Here is a 16077-nt window from a genome sequence, read left to right as displayed (position 1 = left end):
CAAAAAATAATCCTGGAAGGGAGTCCTGCTGATTGGTGGAGAGCCATGTGTGCCACGGGATGTGCTGGCAACTGATGAGAACCAGACCCAGCCGTCCTTGCACACCACGAGCCTTGTATTATCACATATCAGCAGCCCCATATGAACTATTAGGCCTAGTGCAAACCAGAGCGGTTCGGTCGCGTTTTCAGATCCGATTGCGGATGTGGAAACGCTAGGGTAATGTATGTCAATGGGGTGGTGCACACCAGAGCGGGAGGCGTTTTGCAGAAATGCATACTCTGGGGCTGCTGCAGATTTTGGATTGCAGAGACGTTTCTGCCTACAATGCAAAGTATAGGAAAAATGCAAACCGCTCTGAAAAACGGCAGTTCAGAGTGGTTTTGCAGGCGTTTTTGTTACAGAAGCTGTTCAGTAACAGCTTTACTGTAACAATATCAGAAATCTACTACACCAAAAACACTTCCCAAAACCGCAAAATGATAGGTGAAACGCTACAGAAAAATAAGAAAAAGCGTTTGAAAATCTGCTAGCATTTTGCGGATCTGCCAGCGGTTTTTAGTGTGCACCAGGCCTTAGTGAGTAAACTTGCGATGTTTATGGAGTGAGTCTTATAGTGAGATAAATCCAGGAGTTGTGCCATGTTGTGTAGCGTGCCAGCAAAGTAATAACACAGTCATCTACAACAGGCAGCTGGAAAGCCCATACAAAAGATTCTATGGGACTGGTGAACCACAATTTGGTCCACTGAGTATCTTCATACAAAATGTTTGATGAAATATTTATATGCTTGTAGGTTGACCATGAGATTGTCCTAGGAGTCATGCAACACCAACTGGCACTTTGGGGTATTACACATGTTGCTATCATGCCATTCGATTTCTCAGTCTAAAGGGTGCCCATACATTACTCAATATTGCAGGCCAACAATTTTAGCAAATTAAAAGCTGCAATCTGATCTATCGGTAGACAAAATCAGATGAAAGTCTCAATTGGGAATGCTGGAAAATCTTGGCTGCAAGGGCTCGATCAGGTAGTAACAATGTTCGATATCTTGACAACTGATGGACAACGGATGTTCCCCCCAAGTGTATATGTGTCACCCCATGTGCAGTGTTTAAAGGATACCCGAACTTAAAATGTGACAAAATGAGATAGACATGTGTATGTACAGTGCCTAGCACACAAATAACTATGCTGTCTTCCTTTTTTTATTTCTCAGTTTGGGTATCCTTTAAGACTTACCTGTTATGCTGACACAAACCCTGTCCTCCTCCAGTGTTCATGTCACTGCAAGCAGATGGCATGAGGCGCATGTAGTGCTTGCTTAGACCCCCACACCCTGGGGCTGCTTACCCCTTGATACCAGTGACGAGACCAACAGACCCCCGATGGTTTGCAAGAACCCTGACATGTATGCTTTACTCAAATTACAGTATTCATTTATCAAAATACTTGTTTTCTTTTAATACACAAAAAGTTTCTAGTGAGTGAGTGTGCTATAAGGATCAAAATAAAATAGGTTACATTTTGCATTTTCCTTACCTCATTGTCCTCTTGTATTTCAAAACTGCTCTGCCTGGGACATCTGTGTTTTCTACCTTGCACTCGATATAGTTCACCTGTTTCCCCAAAAGAAAAAAAAAGTAGTTCAGTGGAAAGCTGAGCAGGTCAAAATGATAATCAGAATTTCAGATCATAATACATTGTTAGTATTCATTAAGGACTCATAAAGCTTATGTACGCAAATGTTATTCACTGGGACTGACCTACATTGGACAGCTCCTATGCACTCAGCAGGCCTGCTACAGGAATCAATTAATATAACCTACTTCAAACATCAGTACAGCTCTGTTCCAGCCTATAAAATAGAGGCTAAATTTAATTCAGGCAAAACAATATGCCTTTTACTTATAGGCCAAGCCATTTTCTGAGCCATATATTTAACTGTATTGAGTACAAGCATACCCGGTATAGGTAGTTGCACAGTGGTCATGTATACATGCATTCTTGAAGTATGTCCAGGGGCCTCGCTAGCCCTGTTTTGGGGGGGCATGTGCCCCCAATCTATCCTGGGGTGCCACGGATCTCCGCCCGGCCCCCTCTGGCAGCGGCTCCCTCCAGCCGCCGCCGCCGCGTCACTCAGACCTCAGGCTCAGGCGGCGAGCCGGCGACCAATCGTGCGGGCGCTAGGACCCAGCGCCCGCACTGATATGCGGAAGTGACATCACTTCCGAATATCGAGCGGGTGCGTCCAGCGCCCGCTCTTACTGGTCGGGTCGCCTCTGATCCTGAGGTCTGCTACAAGGTAAGGTGGGTGGGGGCGGCGGCAGCGGGGGGGCCTCCCTGGCACTCACTCCCTAAAGGAGCTCCCTGGCACTCACTCACTCCCTAAAGGGGCTCCCTGGCACTCACTCACTCCCTAAAGGGGCTCCCTGGCACTCACTCACTGCCTGAAGGGGCTCCCTGGCACTCACTCACTCCCTAAAGGGGCTCCCTGGCACTCACTCACTCCCTAAAGGGGCTCCCTGGCACTCACTCACTGCCTGAAGGGGCTCCCTAGCACTCACTCCCTAAAGGGGCTCCCTGGCACTCACTCACTCACTCTCTAAAGGGGCTCCCTGGCACTCACTCACTCCCTAAAGCGGCTCCCCTGGCACTCACTCATTCCCTAAAGGGGCTCCCTGGCACTCACTCACTCCCTAAAGGGGCTACCTGGCACTCACTCACTCCCTAAAGGGGCTCCCCCTGGCACTCACTCACTCCCTGAAGGGGCTCCCTGGCACTCACTCCCTAAAGGGGCTCCTCCTGGCACTCACTCACTCCCTAAAGGGGCTCCCTGGCACTCACTCACTGCCTGAAGGGGCTCCCTGGCACTCACTCACTGCCTAAAGGGGCTCCCTGGCACTCACTCACTGCCTGAAGGGGCTCCCTGGCACTCACTCACTGCCTAAAGGGGCTCCCTGGCACTCACTCACTGCCTGAAGGGGCTCCCTGGCACTCACTCACTGCCTGAAGGGGCTCCCTGGCACTCACTCACTGCCTGAAGGGGCTCCCTGGCACTCACTCACTGCCTGAAGGGGCTCCCTGGCACTCACTCACTGCCTGAAGGGGCTCCCTGGCACTCACTCACTGCCTGAAGGGGCTCCCTGGCACTCACTCACTGCCTGAAGGGGCTCCCTGGCACTCACTCACTGCCTAAAGGGGCTCCCTGGCACTCACTCACTGCCTGAAGGGGCTCCCTGGCACTCACTCACTGCCTAAAGGGGCTCCCTGTCACTCACTATCGGGGTCCCTGTCACTCACTAGCTAACCTGGGGGTCCCTGTCACTCACTACCTAACGTGGGGGCTACCATATTAAGGGGGGATTCTGCCTATTTATGTGAAATGCTGTCTATTTATGTGCCTCATGACTGCTGAATTTGTCTTGTTGGGAGCCTTATGATTTGTTGGGGGCCTCAAGATTGCTGAATTTGTCTTGTTGGGGGCCTCATGATTGCTGAATTTGTCTTGTTGGGGGCCTCATGATTTGTTGGAGGCCTCATGATTGCTGAATTTGTCTTGTTGGGGGCCTCATGATTTGTTGGGGGCCTCATGATTGCTGAATTTGTCTTGTTGGGGGTCACATGATTGCTAACTGCGAGACTATGGGAAAAGCTGAATCCTTATCATATGAGACAATAGCATTAAACCTACTTTTTTAGCTTTTTAAAACAGAAAATAAAACTGGGAGGTTCTAAAAAATTGAATACATTTTTCAGGAGTAGGATGGATGAAATTGTTTATCTTCACAGTTTATTTTCAACTTGGATTTTCCATAATGTTCATGTATGAGTTAAAACGTTTGTACAGTATTTAGTTTAAATTGCGGTTGCCACTTTGCGATAGATAAGTGACTTTTGGGTTGCAGTTTGGGCACTCGGCCTCCAAAAGGTTCGCCACCGCTGTCATAATCTAATGTCCCACCATTGCTAGGTTCATGTAAATTTGTTTCCACCCGGCCGTTACCACACCTATATTCTGGTCCATGGCCCACCCATTTTTCGGTGCGGCACGATAAGCACGCCGCACAACGCCATCCTCATATTTTTGGCACGCTAGCTGCAGTGTGCTGAATTCTGCTGCCTACAGTATGTACAGTATACGCTGTTCTCTAGTTGCTGCACTGTGTGCTGATTTACCTCCAGTGTGTACAGTGTAAGGTGTTACTCTGTGCCTTTACTGATTGTAAACCAGCTATATTGTATGCTGATCCCTGCTACTTTCAGTATGTACAGTATTAGCTGTAAAGCCTGGTACACACATACAATTTTGATTAGCCAATTTTAGCTCTGTTCATAAAATTCATTGTCTGTTGGCCCACTTACTGCACGGGGGTGGTAAAATTGGGGGTCAGTAATTGACCAATCAAAATTGTATGTGCGTATACATCTTTTATCTATGCCTATACTGATTTTAAATTATCCAAATAAAGGACATTGTAGGCAGGGAAGTAATTGCTGTCATAGGCTGAAGCCTATGACAGCCAATCACGCTGATTGGCTGTCCGGGGGAGGGAGGGCAGGGTTTTAAAAGAAAAATTAATAGTAAAAATTAATCAATAAAAAAGGCAATACATATTTATAAAAAAACAAACATCCTGGGAGCGATCAAAGGCCACCAACAAAAAGTTCTGTTGGTGGTCAGAAAAGGGGAGGGGGGGATCACTTGTGTGCTGAGTTATACGGCTCTGCAGCGAGCCCTTAAAGCTGCAGTGGCCTAATTAACAAAAAATAGCCTGGTCACTAGGGGAGCCCAGCGTCCTCAAGTGGTTATAGCAAATGGGAATCAATTAAAAAAAAAAAATACAAAACATGGACGTGTTTAAAATGATAATAGGAGGTACCCCAAGGTATTTTCGCCGTTCCCCCGCCCGGGATCCGTTGATTTTGCCCCCTAGCACCAATGCCCATGTCGTCCAATTGCTTTCTGTTCCGGGTCAGCAGCCTCTTCCTGTGTGTTATCTTTCAAGCACTTGTAAAACCATGTGAGAGGCAGTGATTTGTGGCGTGCGATCATGAGCGTGCGCACGCATTTTGTGAATGTAATAAATGGTATTAAAATATATAAAATGTATGAAATATTGCATAATTCTACTCTTCCTTGAGTAGAACTATGCGTGCTCTGCCGACAGCGCTGCCTGTTTTGTGCAGCCATCCCAATACCGTGTTATTCGACCGAACTAGTCAAATTTTTATAAAGGACATTTCGGGTGACAGGCTGCAGCAATTAAACCGCAAAGGGGACTGACAATCACAGGAGAGGGAAAGGTAAATGGTCCTCTTTTGAAAATAACAAAAAAAAGGTTCCCATTCACTTTAAGTCTATCTTTGCAAAGGGCTGTCTCTTCATTAGGGCTGACATTTATACGCTTAATATTTTCAGCAATCCTTTATATCAACTTTTACTGACATCAACAAATACATTTTTGGAATAAACTGCATCTCCAAATTAAAGTACTCTCAATCATTTTCTTCTTTTCACAATGTTCAAAATCCAGTTAACAGCTCAAGGGCACAGCTGTTTGAGGGCATTGCAACCCCTGAAGTGGGCTAGAAGTGCAGACAAACAGAACTTGGTCTTCCCACATAATGCTGGCATTACTATTGGCTGCTCAGAACACTACAGTGAAAGGAGGTTAATTAGCGTCTGCCCTGTGGTGAATCAATACTTTAATCCATTAAATCATAATTAATGCGCTTTTCTCAACAGCAAGTTGTTGGATTCTGAATTGACTGCAAACTGCTGACTGTAGTTGTTGTCCAGCTTGTTAAGTTTATTCCTTATCTGAGTGGCTGAACATTGTTAGCCTTAAATACTGAAAATACAAAGGAAAATTAAATGGGAAGGAATGGAATAGTAAAAAGAATTAAACTTAAAGGACAACTACTGATAAAAACAACTTTTTTATTGTAATTCTGTTTATTAGGGTACATACTACCACTAGTGCTAGGAGCACTATATGGCTTCACACAGCTCTCCCTCTTTGTTTTAAAGTGACACTGAAGCGGAAAAAACAAATTAAATTATGATATAATGAATTGTATGTGTAATACGGATAATTAATAGAACATTAGTAGCAAAGAAAAGAGTCTCATATTTTTATTTTCAGTTATATAGTTTTTTTTCTAACCTACATTATCACAGAGCAGGCTAATTAACTTTTGAACTTTACTCTGCAGGAAAAAAAAATACAGTGACAGACACTTGAGATAATAAGCTTCAGAAGACAGAGCTCTCTGCAACTTTAAAAGTCGTGGAGCTCAGATAAGCTCTTTTGCATAGATAACAGTTTCTTAACTTTAACTACTTCCTGTACTGGAAACAATATTAGACTCATATATCTGCTGCTAATGTTTTAGTTCTTAGCTGTATTACACATACAAATCATTATATAAAAAAACCCCACTGTCTCTGCGTCCCATGTCCCTGTGTGTGTCCCACATGCGCTCTGCACATGTGCAGGGATGCAGAGACATTGAGGGAGAATGATGCACGTCGAGCGATGACGGGCAAAGGGGTGGACGGGCCGGCGGGCCGGCTTGCATGGACGGGCGTGTCGTCCATGCGCGCGGCGGAAATGTGCGTGCACGGCGGGCACATGCGCAGTGACAGGCCTAGCCCGTTTTTAAATGGGTTTAGGTCCACTAGTCATTATTTAATAAGTTTATTTTCACTTCAGATTCCCTTTAAAGGAACCCTGAACAGTCCCCCAAAATGGAATATTGAACCTACCTGGGGCTTCCTCCAGCTGCCCCCCCCCCCCACACACACAGCCCATAAGGTCCCTTGGTGTCTTCTGGGTCCCCTCTGTTCTCCCGCTGGCGGTCCAGACAGGAGTCATGTGCAACTGCGCATGCACGGCCTGACCAATTGCCCATCTTGATCACGGGCCCCTGTCACCATGAGCATTCTGCACATGCACTGTTCAGTGTTTTAAAAAAGTGCATGCGCAGGATGCTCACTACGATGGGCACAGGATAGAGGCAGGCGTGCACAACTCCCAGCCAGATCGGCCAGCTAATGGAGGCACCTACGGGGGGATGGAGGGGAGCAGTAGATACAGAGGGACCTGGCGGGTTATGGGGGGGGGGGGGGCTGAAGTAAGCCCCAGGTAAGTTCAGTATTCCATTCTTGAGGTCTGTTCATGGTCCCTTTAAAATCATCCTTCACTCAACTTGCAAAGCATTTCCCTTTATCCATATTTGCTGTTGGAAATAAGGGTAATATTGCTGTGCACTGTCTGAGCACAACAATATTACCGCAATTTTGTGTATCAGGTCCATACAATCTTTCAGTGTCCCAGAAGCTAAAATCTGTTATCTGCCAGGAAAGAGTTTTATAGCTGTAACTACTTAGCTGTGAGGATTAACCTATAGTCCGAGTTAGGACTGGAGAGAAACTGTCTCTTGCATAGCTGATGTTTTACTCTCTCAGGGGGAAAAAGAAGAAAAGGAACACAGGCTAGTTATTTGAATGATTGGCACTGTAGGTACATACCAACTGTACGTCTCTCTCATCATATCACATGACACCTCAGGTACCCTTTAAAGTTGAATTCTACTTTTGATACACATTTGCTATAAACATCAATATAATTGCTACACAGATATTATAGCAATGTAATGTTGTTCAATATTGCGGTTCCATCAGTGGCATAGCAATAGGGTATGCAAAGCTTGCGACCACACCAGGGCCCTTGGGCCACAGGGGCCCCGAAGGGCACTCCCTCAACCACAGTATTATCTTTCTATTGGTCCTGTGCTGGTAATAATCTCAGCTATAGATGCTTTGAAAAGTAGTAATAATTTTTAAACTATTCCGAATCCCCTTCTTGCACTTCTGCCACTGTAGATGTCCTTGGCAGGTTTTGGTGCGCCGTATCAATTGTTATGTATAGAGTGCTTGGGGGGCCCAATGTAAAACTTGCACTAGGGCTCTAAGCTCCTTAGCTATGCCACTTCATTCCATCCCAATTTTCAGAAAGCTATAAACTTCCAAAACTTACTGTAAGCAAAAACTGCACTTACTTTCTAACTTGAAAACTGAACATGCCTGAAAACAGTCATTAGTGTATCAGAGAGATCTGGGTTCATATGCAATTAACTTTTTTTTGTAAGTTTCAGGTATCTCCTAGGAGATAATTTTAATCTTCTCTTTAAAAAAAAAAATCATAGTTTAATTTAAACAGTACCCAAAGTATGTGAAAAGTACTATCAATTTGTTTTTTTATTCTGAGTATCTTCTTACTTGCTGGTTGTTTAAAAGACATCTTATTGACAAAGGCCCAAATGCAATTCACTTTTTCTCCTGAGTTTTCTCCTTCAATAAAATTCAACCACCAGCAAATGAGAAAATACTCGAAATAATGTTGATAGTGCTTTTTCACCTAGTTTTTAGTACTTTTTTATTTGCAAAGTTGAAATATTATTTCCTAGGAGAAAACTCAGGAGAAAAAGTGAATTGCATATGGCCCCTTTTCTCCTAAGTTTTCTCTTAGGTAATATTTTCACGTTATCAATAAAAATGCTTTTACGCCACCAGCAGGCAAGAAAATACTCACAATAATTTTGACAGCAGCACTTTTCCATCTACTTTTTGGCACTTTTTTAGTTGCAGAGTGCTGAAAATGTATTTTAAACAGAAGATGAAAAATGATCTCCTAGGAGAAAACGTGGGAGAAAAAGTGAATTGAATAAGGGTTCTTCCTTTTCTGCATGAGCAATCTGCCGCACAAAGCAAGCAGCTTTGTTATTTTCTACACCTGCACTTTTACACTAATCGTGTGACTGGAAGCAATACCGACACACCCAAGATGACAAACTGTCACAGGATTGTGGTGCTGCAGCTGGACATTCACTTTGAAATAAAAAATGACATTAATTAAATCAATCTGTAGAGCTCAACTGAAAGGATCACTTTTTTCCACTACTTAAGTGAAATTTGACTTTAATATTGGAGCTCTTTTGCTTCAGATGTCTTTCATTTTACATTGATGATCTTTTAATATAAATCTGTATTAATTAAAATCCATTTGTGTCCTACATATATGGCTGTGACTATGAAGATAAATTCAGTGGTGCAGACAGAATAATTGAGCCATCATGCTTCCAGGGCTGATGCCAGCATTGAAATACTGCAGAATATATTCGCTATTGAAGTTACTTAATTTTTACAATGCCACGAAACAGGATTTCGGCTGGCGGATAATAATCATTTCATGCTGAATATCATGTGCTGACATTTCTTTACCAGGCATCAGTATAGAATGATTACCTGATATAAAAGCTCAAAAAAAAGAAAGCTCAGATGCTCGTTTTTAAAATGTCCTCTTCTCCATCGCAAGGCACCAAAGAAAGAAGACAGTGGACTTTTCTATCTATAAATACCTGGAAGCCACATCCTGCCAAGCCCAGATCGGTTGTCAGAAGAAATGTGATAATTCATTTTTAAAAGGGTACAAGCCTTTCTGCGGCATGAGAAGATAAATGAGAGAGAAGAGACTTCTTCCTGCAAGTTCCTTCTTGGAACATGGGCCCCTGGCTATTGCGTGGTGACACCTCATCCAGCAGACTCTCTAAGATTAAGACTTTTCTCCTACAGAACGCACATATTGCACAAAACCGTAAAGGATACCCGAGGTAACGTGACATGATGAGATAGTCATGTGTATGTACAGTGCCTAGCACACAAATAACTAGGCTGTGTTCCTTTTTTTCTTTCTCTGCCTGAAAGAGTTAAACATCAGGTATATAAGTGGCAATTCCTGTCTGAGTCAGGACTGGGTCAGACTACAGTGTGACCCTCACGGCCTCACCTATAAGAAATTACAACTATAAAACACTTTCCTAGCAGAAAATGGCTTCTGAGTGCAGGGAAGAGATAAAAAAGGTCAATAGTTCATAGATTTTAGCTTTGGCATACTTCAATGAATGTGTAATTAAGCAAAACCAATAAAACAGTAAAAACTTAAAAGGTAGGTTTAAATATAAAATAAAACTGTGGAATATCTTAAAAAGTCATTTTTAGGAGAAAGAGGATAGATACAATTGTTTATTTCATTAGCTTTTTTTTCCACCTTGGGTGTCCTTGAAACATAACCCATAAAGCATACCTGCACCAACAAAACACACACATACACACCTACAAACACACAAACATTAAAAACACATATAAAGTACTAAACACAAACACATCCACTGTCAATGCAACATACACAATTAACACACACAATGCACACGCACAAACAACAAAAAATACATAAACACACAACACATACATACTAACAATACACACACACAAAACATCAGCAATCAAGAAAATAATATGTTTTTTACAGTACTCTTCACCTACTTTTCAGTATTTTTTTTTCAGGGTGCAAAAATTATTTTAAACAGAAGATGAAAAATTATCTCCTAGAATAAAACTTAGGAGAACTAGTGACTTGGACCCAGCCCAGTGTGTCTTAGACACGTCTACAAGTACTATTAAAATGAACTTACAGCTATATAAGTCATACTCATTAAGTCCATTATTGAACCAACCCAAATACACTAACCCAAAAGGTGGCAATTCATTTGGATTTTCATGTGTGGAAGTCTCAGTCCTGAACAAAGTATACTGAACTAAAAAAATAATTTACTTGCTCTTCACATCTTTCCCTTTTATCCTTCCACAAATTCTCCCCTCATCTCCCATTACACTGAGTACTTATACTTAATTGTCATACCTCTATTATAGGTTTATGCTGAAACACATTTCCATGTCTATCATACACTGTATATCAGAATGTGTATACTATGTTGAATTCTGTTATATTCATCACATTCCATGATCATACTGTAATGATCTGCGGTCGATTTCCACCGACAGTGCACTCCGGGTGTGCTGAAGCAGATGGGAATCCCCACAATCACGGAAGAAGTGTACCCAGTATGTGCAAACACATATGCAGAGGGAAATTCCAACCAGCAGGTGGAGCTGTGGAGTACAGAGAAGCAGGTTCTCTGCACAACCACAGATGTCAGATTGGAATTGCATGACTTGAAACAGAACAGAGCAAACAGAAACAAGATAACAAGATCGCCTTCTGATGACACCGTAATAGTATTTTCTATTAATCATGTTTGTGTTTATTTTTCTTGGAATACCCTTTTTATTTTTTTTCCTATATTTCTTAGTTTTTGTTTCTTTTTGGTATTTTAGCTTTTAGCTTTGACCATTCACTCCATGAAGACAGTACTTAATTTAATCTTAAGCATAAAGGGTGGCCACATGGGCATACTGGTTATTCTCTACAGCTGGGAAATGCAAAACAGTACTTCTAGGCTAAACCCAGTAGCACTCAAACAGAAGCACCTACCTTCATAATTAATCTTGATGCATAAGCATTCCAATAGTGGCTTCCATCCATGGTCCTGAAGCACATATGCTGTGGTGCAGTGTGAAACAGAGCACAGTAGGCTTTGGGAATGAGTAGCAGGGGCAAACCTGGGTAATATAGAACCTCTGGCAAACGCAGAAATTGTGTCTGCTCATCAGAGCCCCCTTTCCCTCGGAACATTGCTGAAGTTACTTTTTTTGGAAATATGTCTTCTTATTCCCATTCTGTCCTCCTTTATATCATGAAGCCAAGTGCGCCCTGCATACATAAATTAAGCAGCCATGTTCCTCAGATAACAGAATTAATTTGATTTAAGATCTGAGTGACGGGGAAACACGGAGCAGATATGGCGGCGCAGCACATGGGGAAACAATGGGGCAGGCCTAGCGGTACAGCACAGGAGCAGGCATGGCACCTAAGGTGCTGTGGTGCCCATGGCTTGAGCTATGCCTGCACCCCTATGGATACACCTCTGTTGGGTAGGACTAGCCTGGCAGTCAAACTCCCTCCCTTAGTTTTATATAGAAAGGAACCATGGATAGTGGGAGAGTGTCTTGAAAGCTGAACATTATATTGGCGAAAGGATAGACAGAGAAGCTCACAGACATAATCACAGCCAACATTGAAGAGCACCATAGGTCAGTATTTGAGGTGATGGCTAACACTAGTATTAGGAAAGGGACTGGGGATGAAAACAAAAACTTCTGGAAAGTAAGGTGTATAATATCAGAGTGCTCCACCAATATCTGTTGAATTCTTGCAAAATAGTTTGAATAAAAAACATTTCAAAGAGAGCTGTGAAGTCATCTGGATGCCTAGACACAATGGGCAGGAACACATGGCTAGACATCTCATCGTCATGCCCCTTGTGAACTTTTGTACACTTTGATACAAAACAGCTTAGAATTGTTATTTGAAGCTTTTCTTCCTACAGGGAGTTGGAGGATATTTTCCCACTGGCACAGATACCATTTTAATATTGTACAATCACTGTGAAATGCACAGAATAATTTCAGAAGGGAATCAGTATTCCAGAGACCTGCCGGCTGCTATAATACCCAACACAGCTATCTTTGTACTGACCCCTTCTTCAGCTTATCAAGCGCTACACATACTGGTTCAGCCTGTGTCAGTCCTGCCAAGCAAATTGGTATTAGCCAGGCAAGTCTGTCATCGTTCGCTTGTGACGGGCTCCTTTGTGAAAAACTAGGTTTTTAAAAATAAAAATAAACTTAGCAGCGACTTTAATGAGTTTCTTAGCTTATTTATTGTCTTATATGCTAAACTTGGGTGAGTGTGGTTGTGTTTCTGAGTTCAGAAGCATTTATTTTGTTTTTTGTTAAATATCTTTGTTAGATAGTCTAAAGAGAGGTTCTGAAAAGTAATACAATTATATTTGTGCTACTGATTTTAGCCTCCTGTATTTTAACACACAAGCATGGTGCTGTCATGGTGTACATTTAAAGAGGAACTCCAGTGAAAATAATTTAATATAAAATGGTGCTTAATTTTTACAATAATTATGTATACATGATTTAGTCAGAGTTTGCTCATTGTAAAATCTTTCCTCTCCCAGATTCACATTCTGACATGTATTACATGGTGACATTGTTACTGTGGGCAGATTATGTAGCTGTTCTGGCTTTAACAGACAGCTATAAACAGCCATTTCCTGTGTGTGTCATTGTTACATTGTGGCAGTTTGCCCAGAGTACCGTACGGTACCAGAGCCTCTTGTGGGAGGGGTTTCAGCACAAAATCAGTCATACAGCGCCCCCTGATGGTCTGTTTGTGAAAATCATTATATTTTTCATGTAAAAGTGGGTATCAGCTACTGATTGGGATAAAGTTCAATTCTTGGTCGGAGTTTCTCTTTAAAAAATGACTCACTAGTCCTCAAAGGAAAGGTCCGAGAAAATAAAAAAAGATATACTTACCTGGGGCTTCCTCCAGCCCCTGGCAGCCGATATGTCCCTCGCAGCAGCTCTGCTTCCAGCCGGTGGCCCGGGGTCCCCTATGATGCAGATGCCGCCCTCGCCAGATTGGCATCTTCTGCGCCTGCGTGAGCGCCACTTGTGATCGCGCTCACGTGGTCTGGAATGTTCTGTGCAGGCACAGTAGTTCTGTGCGTGCACAGAACACTCCAGACCACGTGATTGTGACCACAAGCAGCGCAGCCACCTGCTAACGCATGCGTAGTAGATGCCGGTCGGCATTTGGAACGGTGGGGACCCCGGGCCACCGGCTGGAAGCGGAGATACAGCGAGGGACATATCGGCTGCCAGGGGCTGGAGGAAGCCCCAGGTAAGTAGATTTTTTTTTTTATTTTCGCCTCGCATCTGTCCTTTAAGGTGGCCATAGATCACTCAATGTGCCACCAGATCAACCTTTAGAAAGATCCCTTTCTGATCAAATCAGGTCAGAGAGGGATTTTTGCATGCCCATAAACTGTACAACAATTTCCAATACATTTTGACATGAAATCTATTGGAAATTGTCCTGCTGCCGCTCCCCAAGTGTATCTGTGTAACCCCCCCCCCCCCCCATGCCTGTGTGCACTGATGAAGGCTCACCTGTCACACTGAAACAAATCCCAGCCTTCCCTAGAGTCCAGCTTTACCACGAGCACCCATGTCATGTGACAACATTGCATATAGCAACGTCACTACATGCCAGAATTCCTGCCGGTATGTGACACGTGAGCCTTAAGCACGACACCACAACACCTCTGATTGTGCCCTTGCAACAGACATTTTCCAGCATTCCTGATTGATCCTCTTTACAGATTTTGGGCAGATATTGTTTATGTTCCGGTATTGATTCTCCTCAGTTCTAATAAAATTATTGGCTTGAAAGGTCAATCGGCCCACAAATTCAAGTGATGCATGGGCACCTTTAGAGTTTGCTGATAAGGGCTACAATGGATAAAGGCAAGAGAAACAATATAAAGTTGTACAAGTCGTGGGAAATGGGAATGATCAGACGCTGCAGCTAGTTCTCTATCAGTATAAGCACAACCAGGGATGGTCATTGAGGGACAAATAATTCTGAGTTGATGCAGATTTTGTGCTAATTTTAATGAATTTATGTAGCTTGAAAATGGACCAAACAAATGCAGCCACTGTAGCTAGCTTTACATTAGTCCATTTTCAAGCTGCATACATTTGCATATAATTACTGCAACAATTGCATGAATTGTGTGCATGTCATTGGCCATTCAGTAACCACTTATTCTGCCTGCTGCCACCAATGATTGCAGGAGGGGAGCGTTGAGAGGAGAGCCCAAGGTGAGGGAGAGGGGGGGGGGAATGTCCCCCCTCCCCACCGATCTGCGGCCATGCTCTCCTCTTACGCTGCGACCCCTCCTGCCCCACAAAAGTCCCTGAGCAGGCCCTAGGGGGGCCCCGGGCCCCTCGCGGTGGCAGGGGTCGCATCCCCTATTGTTACACCAGTGGTAGTAAAGGCAGAGGATCAACAGGGCTGCCAGGCAATTGGAATTGCTTAAACATAAATAATTATGGCAGCCTCCATACACCTCTCACTTATGTTGTCATTTAAAGTCACCAACAAGCAAGAAAATAATACATTTTGGCAGTACTTTTTTACTTACTTTTTGTACTTTTTCAATTGTAGAGTGCTAAAAAGTTATTTTTATATTTTAAGATGAACATTTTTTTCGAAGGAGAAAATGTGAATTTATTAAGGGCCCAAATCACAAAAACTAGTACCATACAGATCCTGGAAAGCTTTTCTGCATGATTTGTATGAGACACATTACAAAACAAGACAGCTAATAAGCATATTCAGTGAATGTCGAAAGATGTAGTCTGGTTTAAAGACAATTGTTCTAGTATATTAAAAATAAAACAGAAAAGTCATAATAAATAAAATAAGATGTAAGCCCTGCTGATGGCTGCAATGGAAAGAAGTATTCTATTGTTCATAACACCACATAAGTCTATTTAATTGTTGTTTTGTGTTTATAGACAACAACAATTACATAGACTTAATGTTATGAATAATGGAATTATTACTTTAATTTCTATCATCATTTTGGTTCATTTTAATTGATTAATTATTTTTTTACTACCACCACAACATCTGAACCCTCCGAATGTTATCAAATATACTAAGGTGACTCCCAAATGGGTAATAAAAAAGCAATAAAAGCACCGGGCAGCACGGTGGCGTAGTGGTTAGCGCTCTCGCCTTGCAGCACTGGGTCCCCGATTCGAATCCCAGCCAGGTCAACATCTGCAAGGAGTTTGTATGTTCTCCCTGTGTCTGTGAGGGTTCCCCCCCGGACATTTAGTTTTCCTCCCACATCCCAAAAACATACAGATAATTTACTTGGCTTCACCCCTGAATTGGCCATAGACTATGATACATGCACTACACAAGGAGTCCCCAAAGTTTTTCGGTCAAGGGCCGGGTCAACATACTAATGGGGGGCCAGAGTATACACAATATGGTGTAGAAAACATTACATTGAACCTAAACTATTACCTGTTTACACCTGCAGCCCTTTTGTCTCCCATTTAACCAAAGCAGATATTATGCCCCCAATACAGCATGTGCAGATAGTAAAAAAAATATTTTCGACAGACAGTGAAGCATATTCAGGGAGCAACCTGTCGCCCAATTGGACAGCAGT

The 16077-nt window shown here is 42.9% G+C and overlaps 1 protein-coding gene across 12 annotated transcripts in view; it reads right to left on the bottom strand.

Annotated features, from left to right (window-relative positions):
- Nucleotides 1–16077, bottom strand: part of PITPNM3 (PITPNM family member 3) — a 913937-nt gene that overhangs the window by 365354 nt on the left and 532506 nt on the right. For all 12 annotated transcript variants that reach the window (XM_068270198.1, XM_068270206.1, XM_068270199.1 and 9 more), the window contains one exon: nucleotides 1546–1622. In XM_068270198.1, coding sequence (XP_068126299.1) covers nucleotides 1546–1622 — 77 coding nt within the window. The remainder of the gene's footprint in view (nucleotides 1–1545; nucleotides 1623–16077) is intronic.

Source organism: Hyperolius riggenbachi, chromosome 2 (genome assembly GCF_040937935.1).
Source record: "Hyperolius riggenbachi isolate aHypRig1 chromosome 2, aHypRig1.pri, whole genome shotgun sequence".
Lineage (NCBI taxonomy): Eukaryota > Metazoa > Chordata > Amphibia > Anura > Hyperoliidae > Hyperolius > Hyperolius riggenbachi.
Note: the sequence above shows the minus strand (reverse complement) of the source record. Positions and strands in the feature narration are given on the sequence as shown.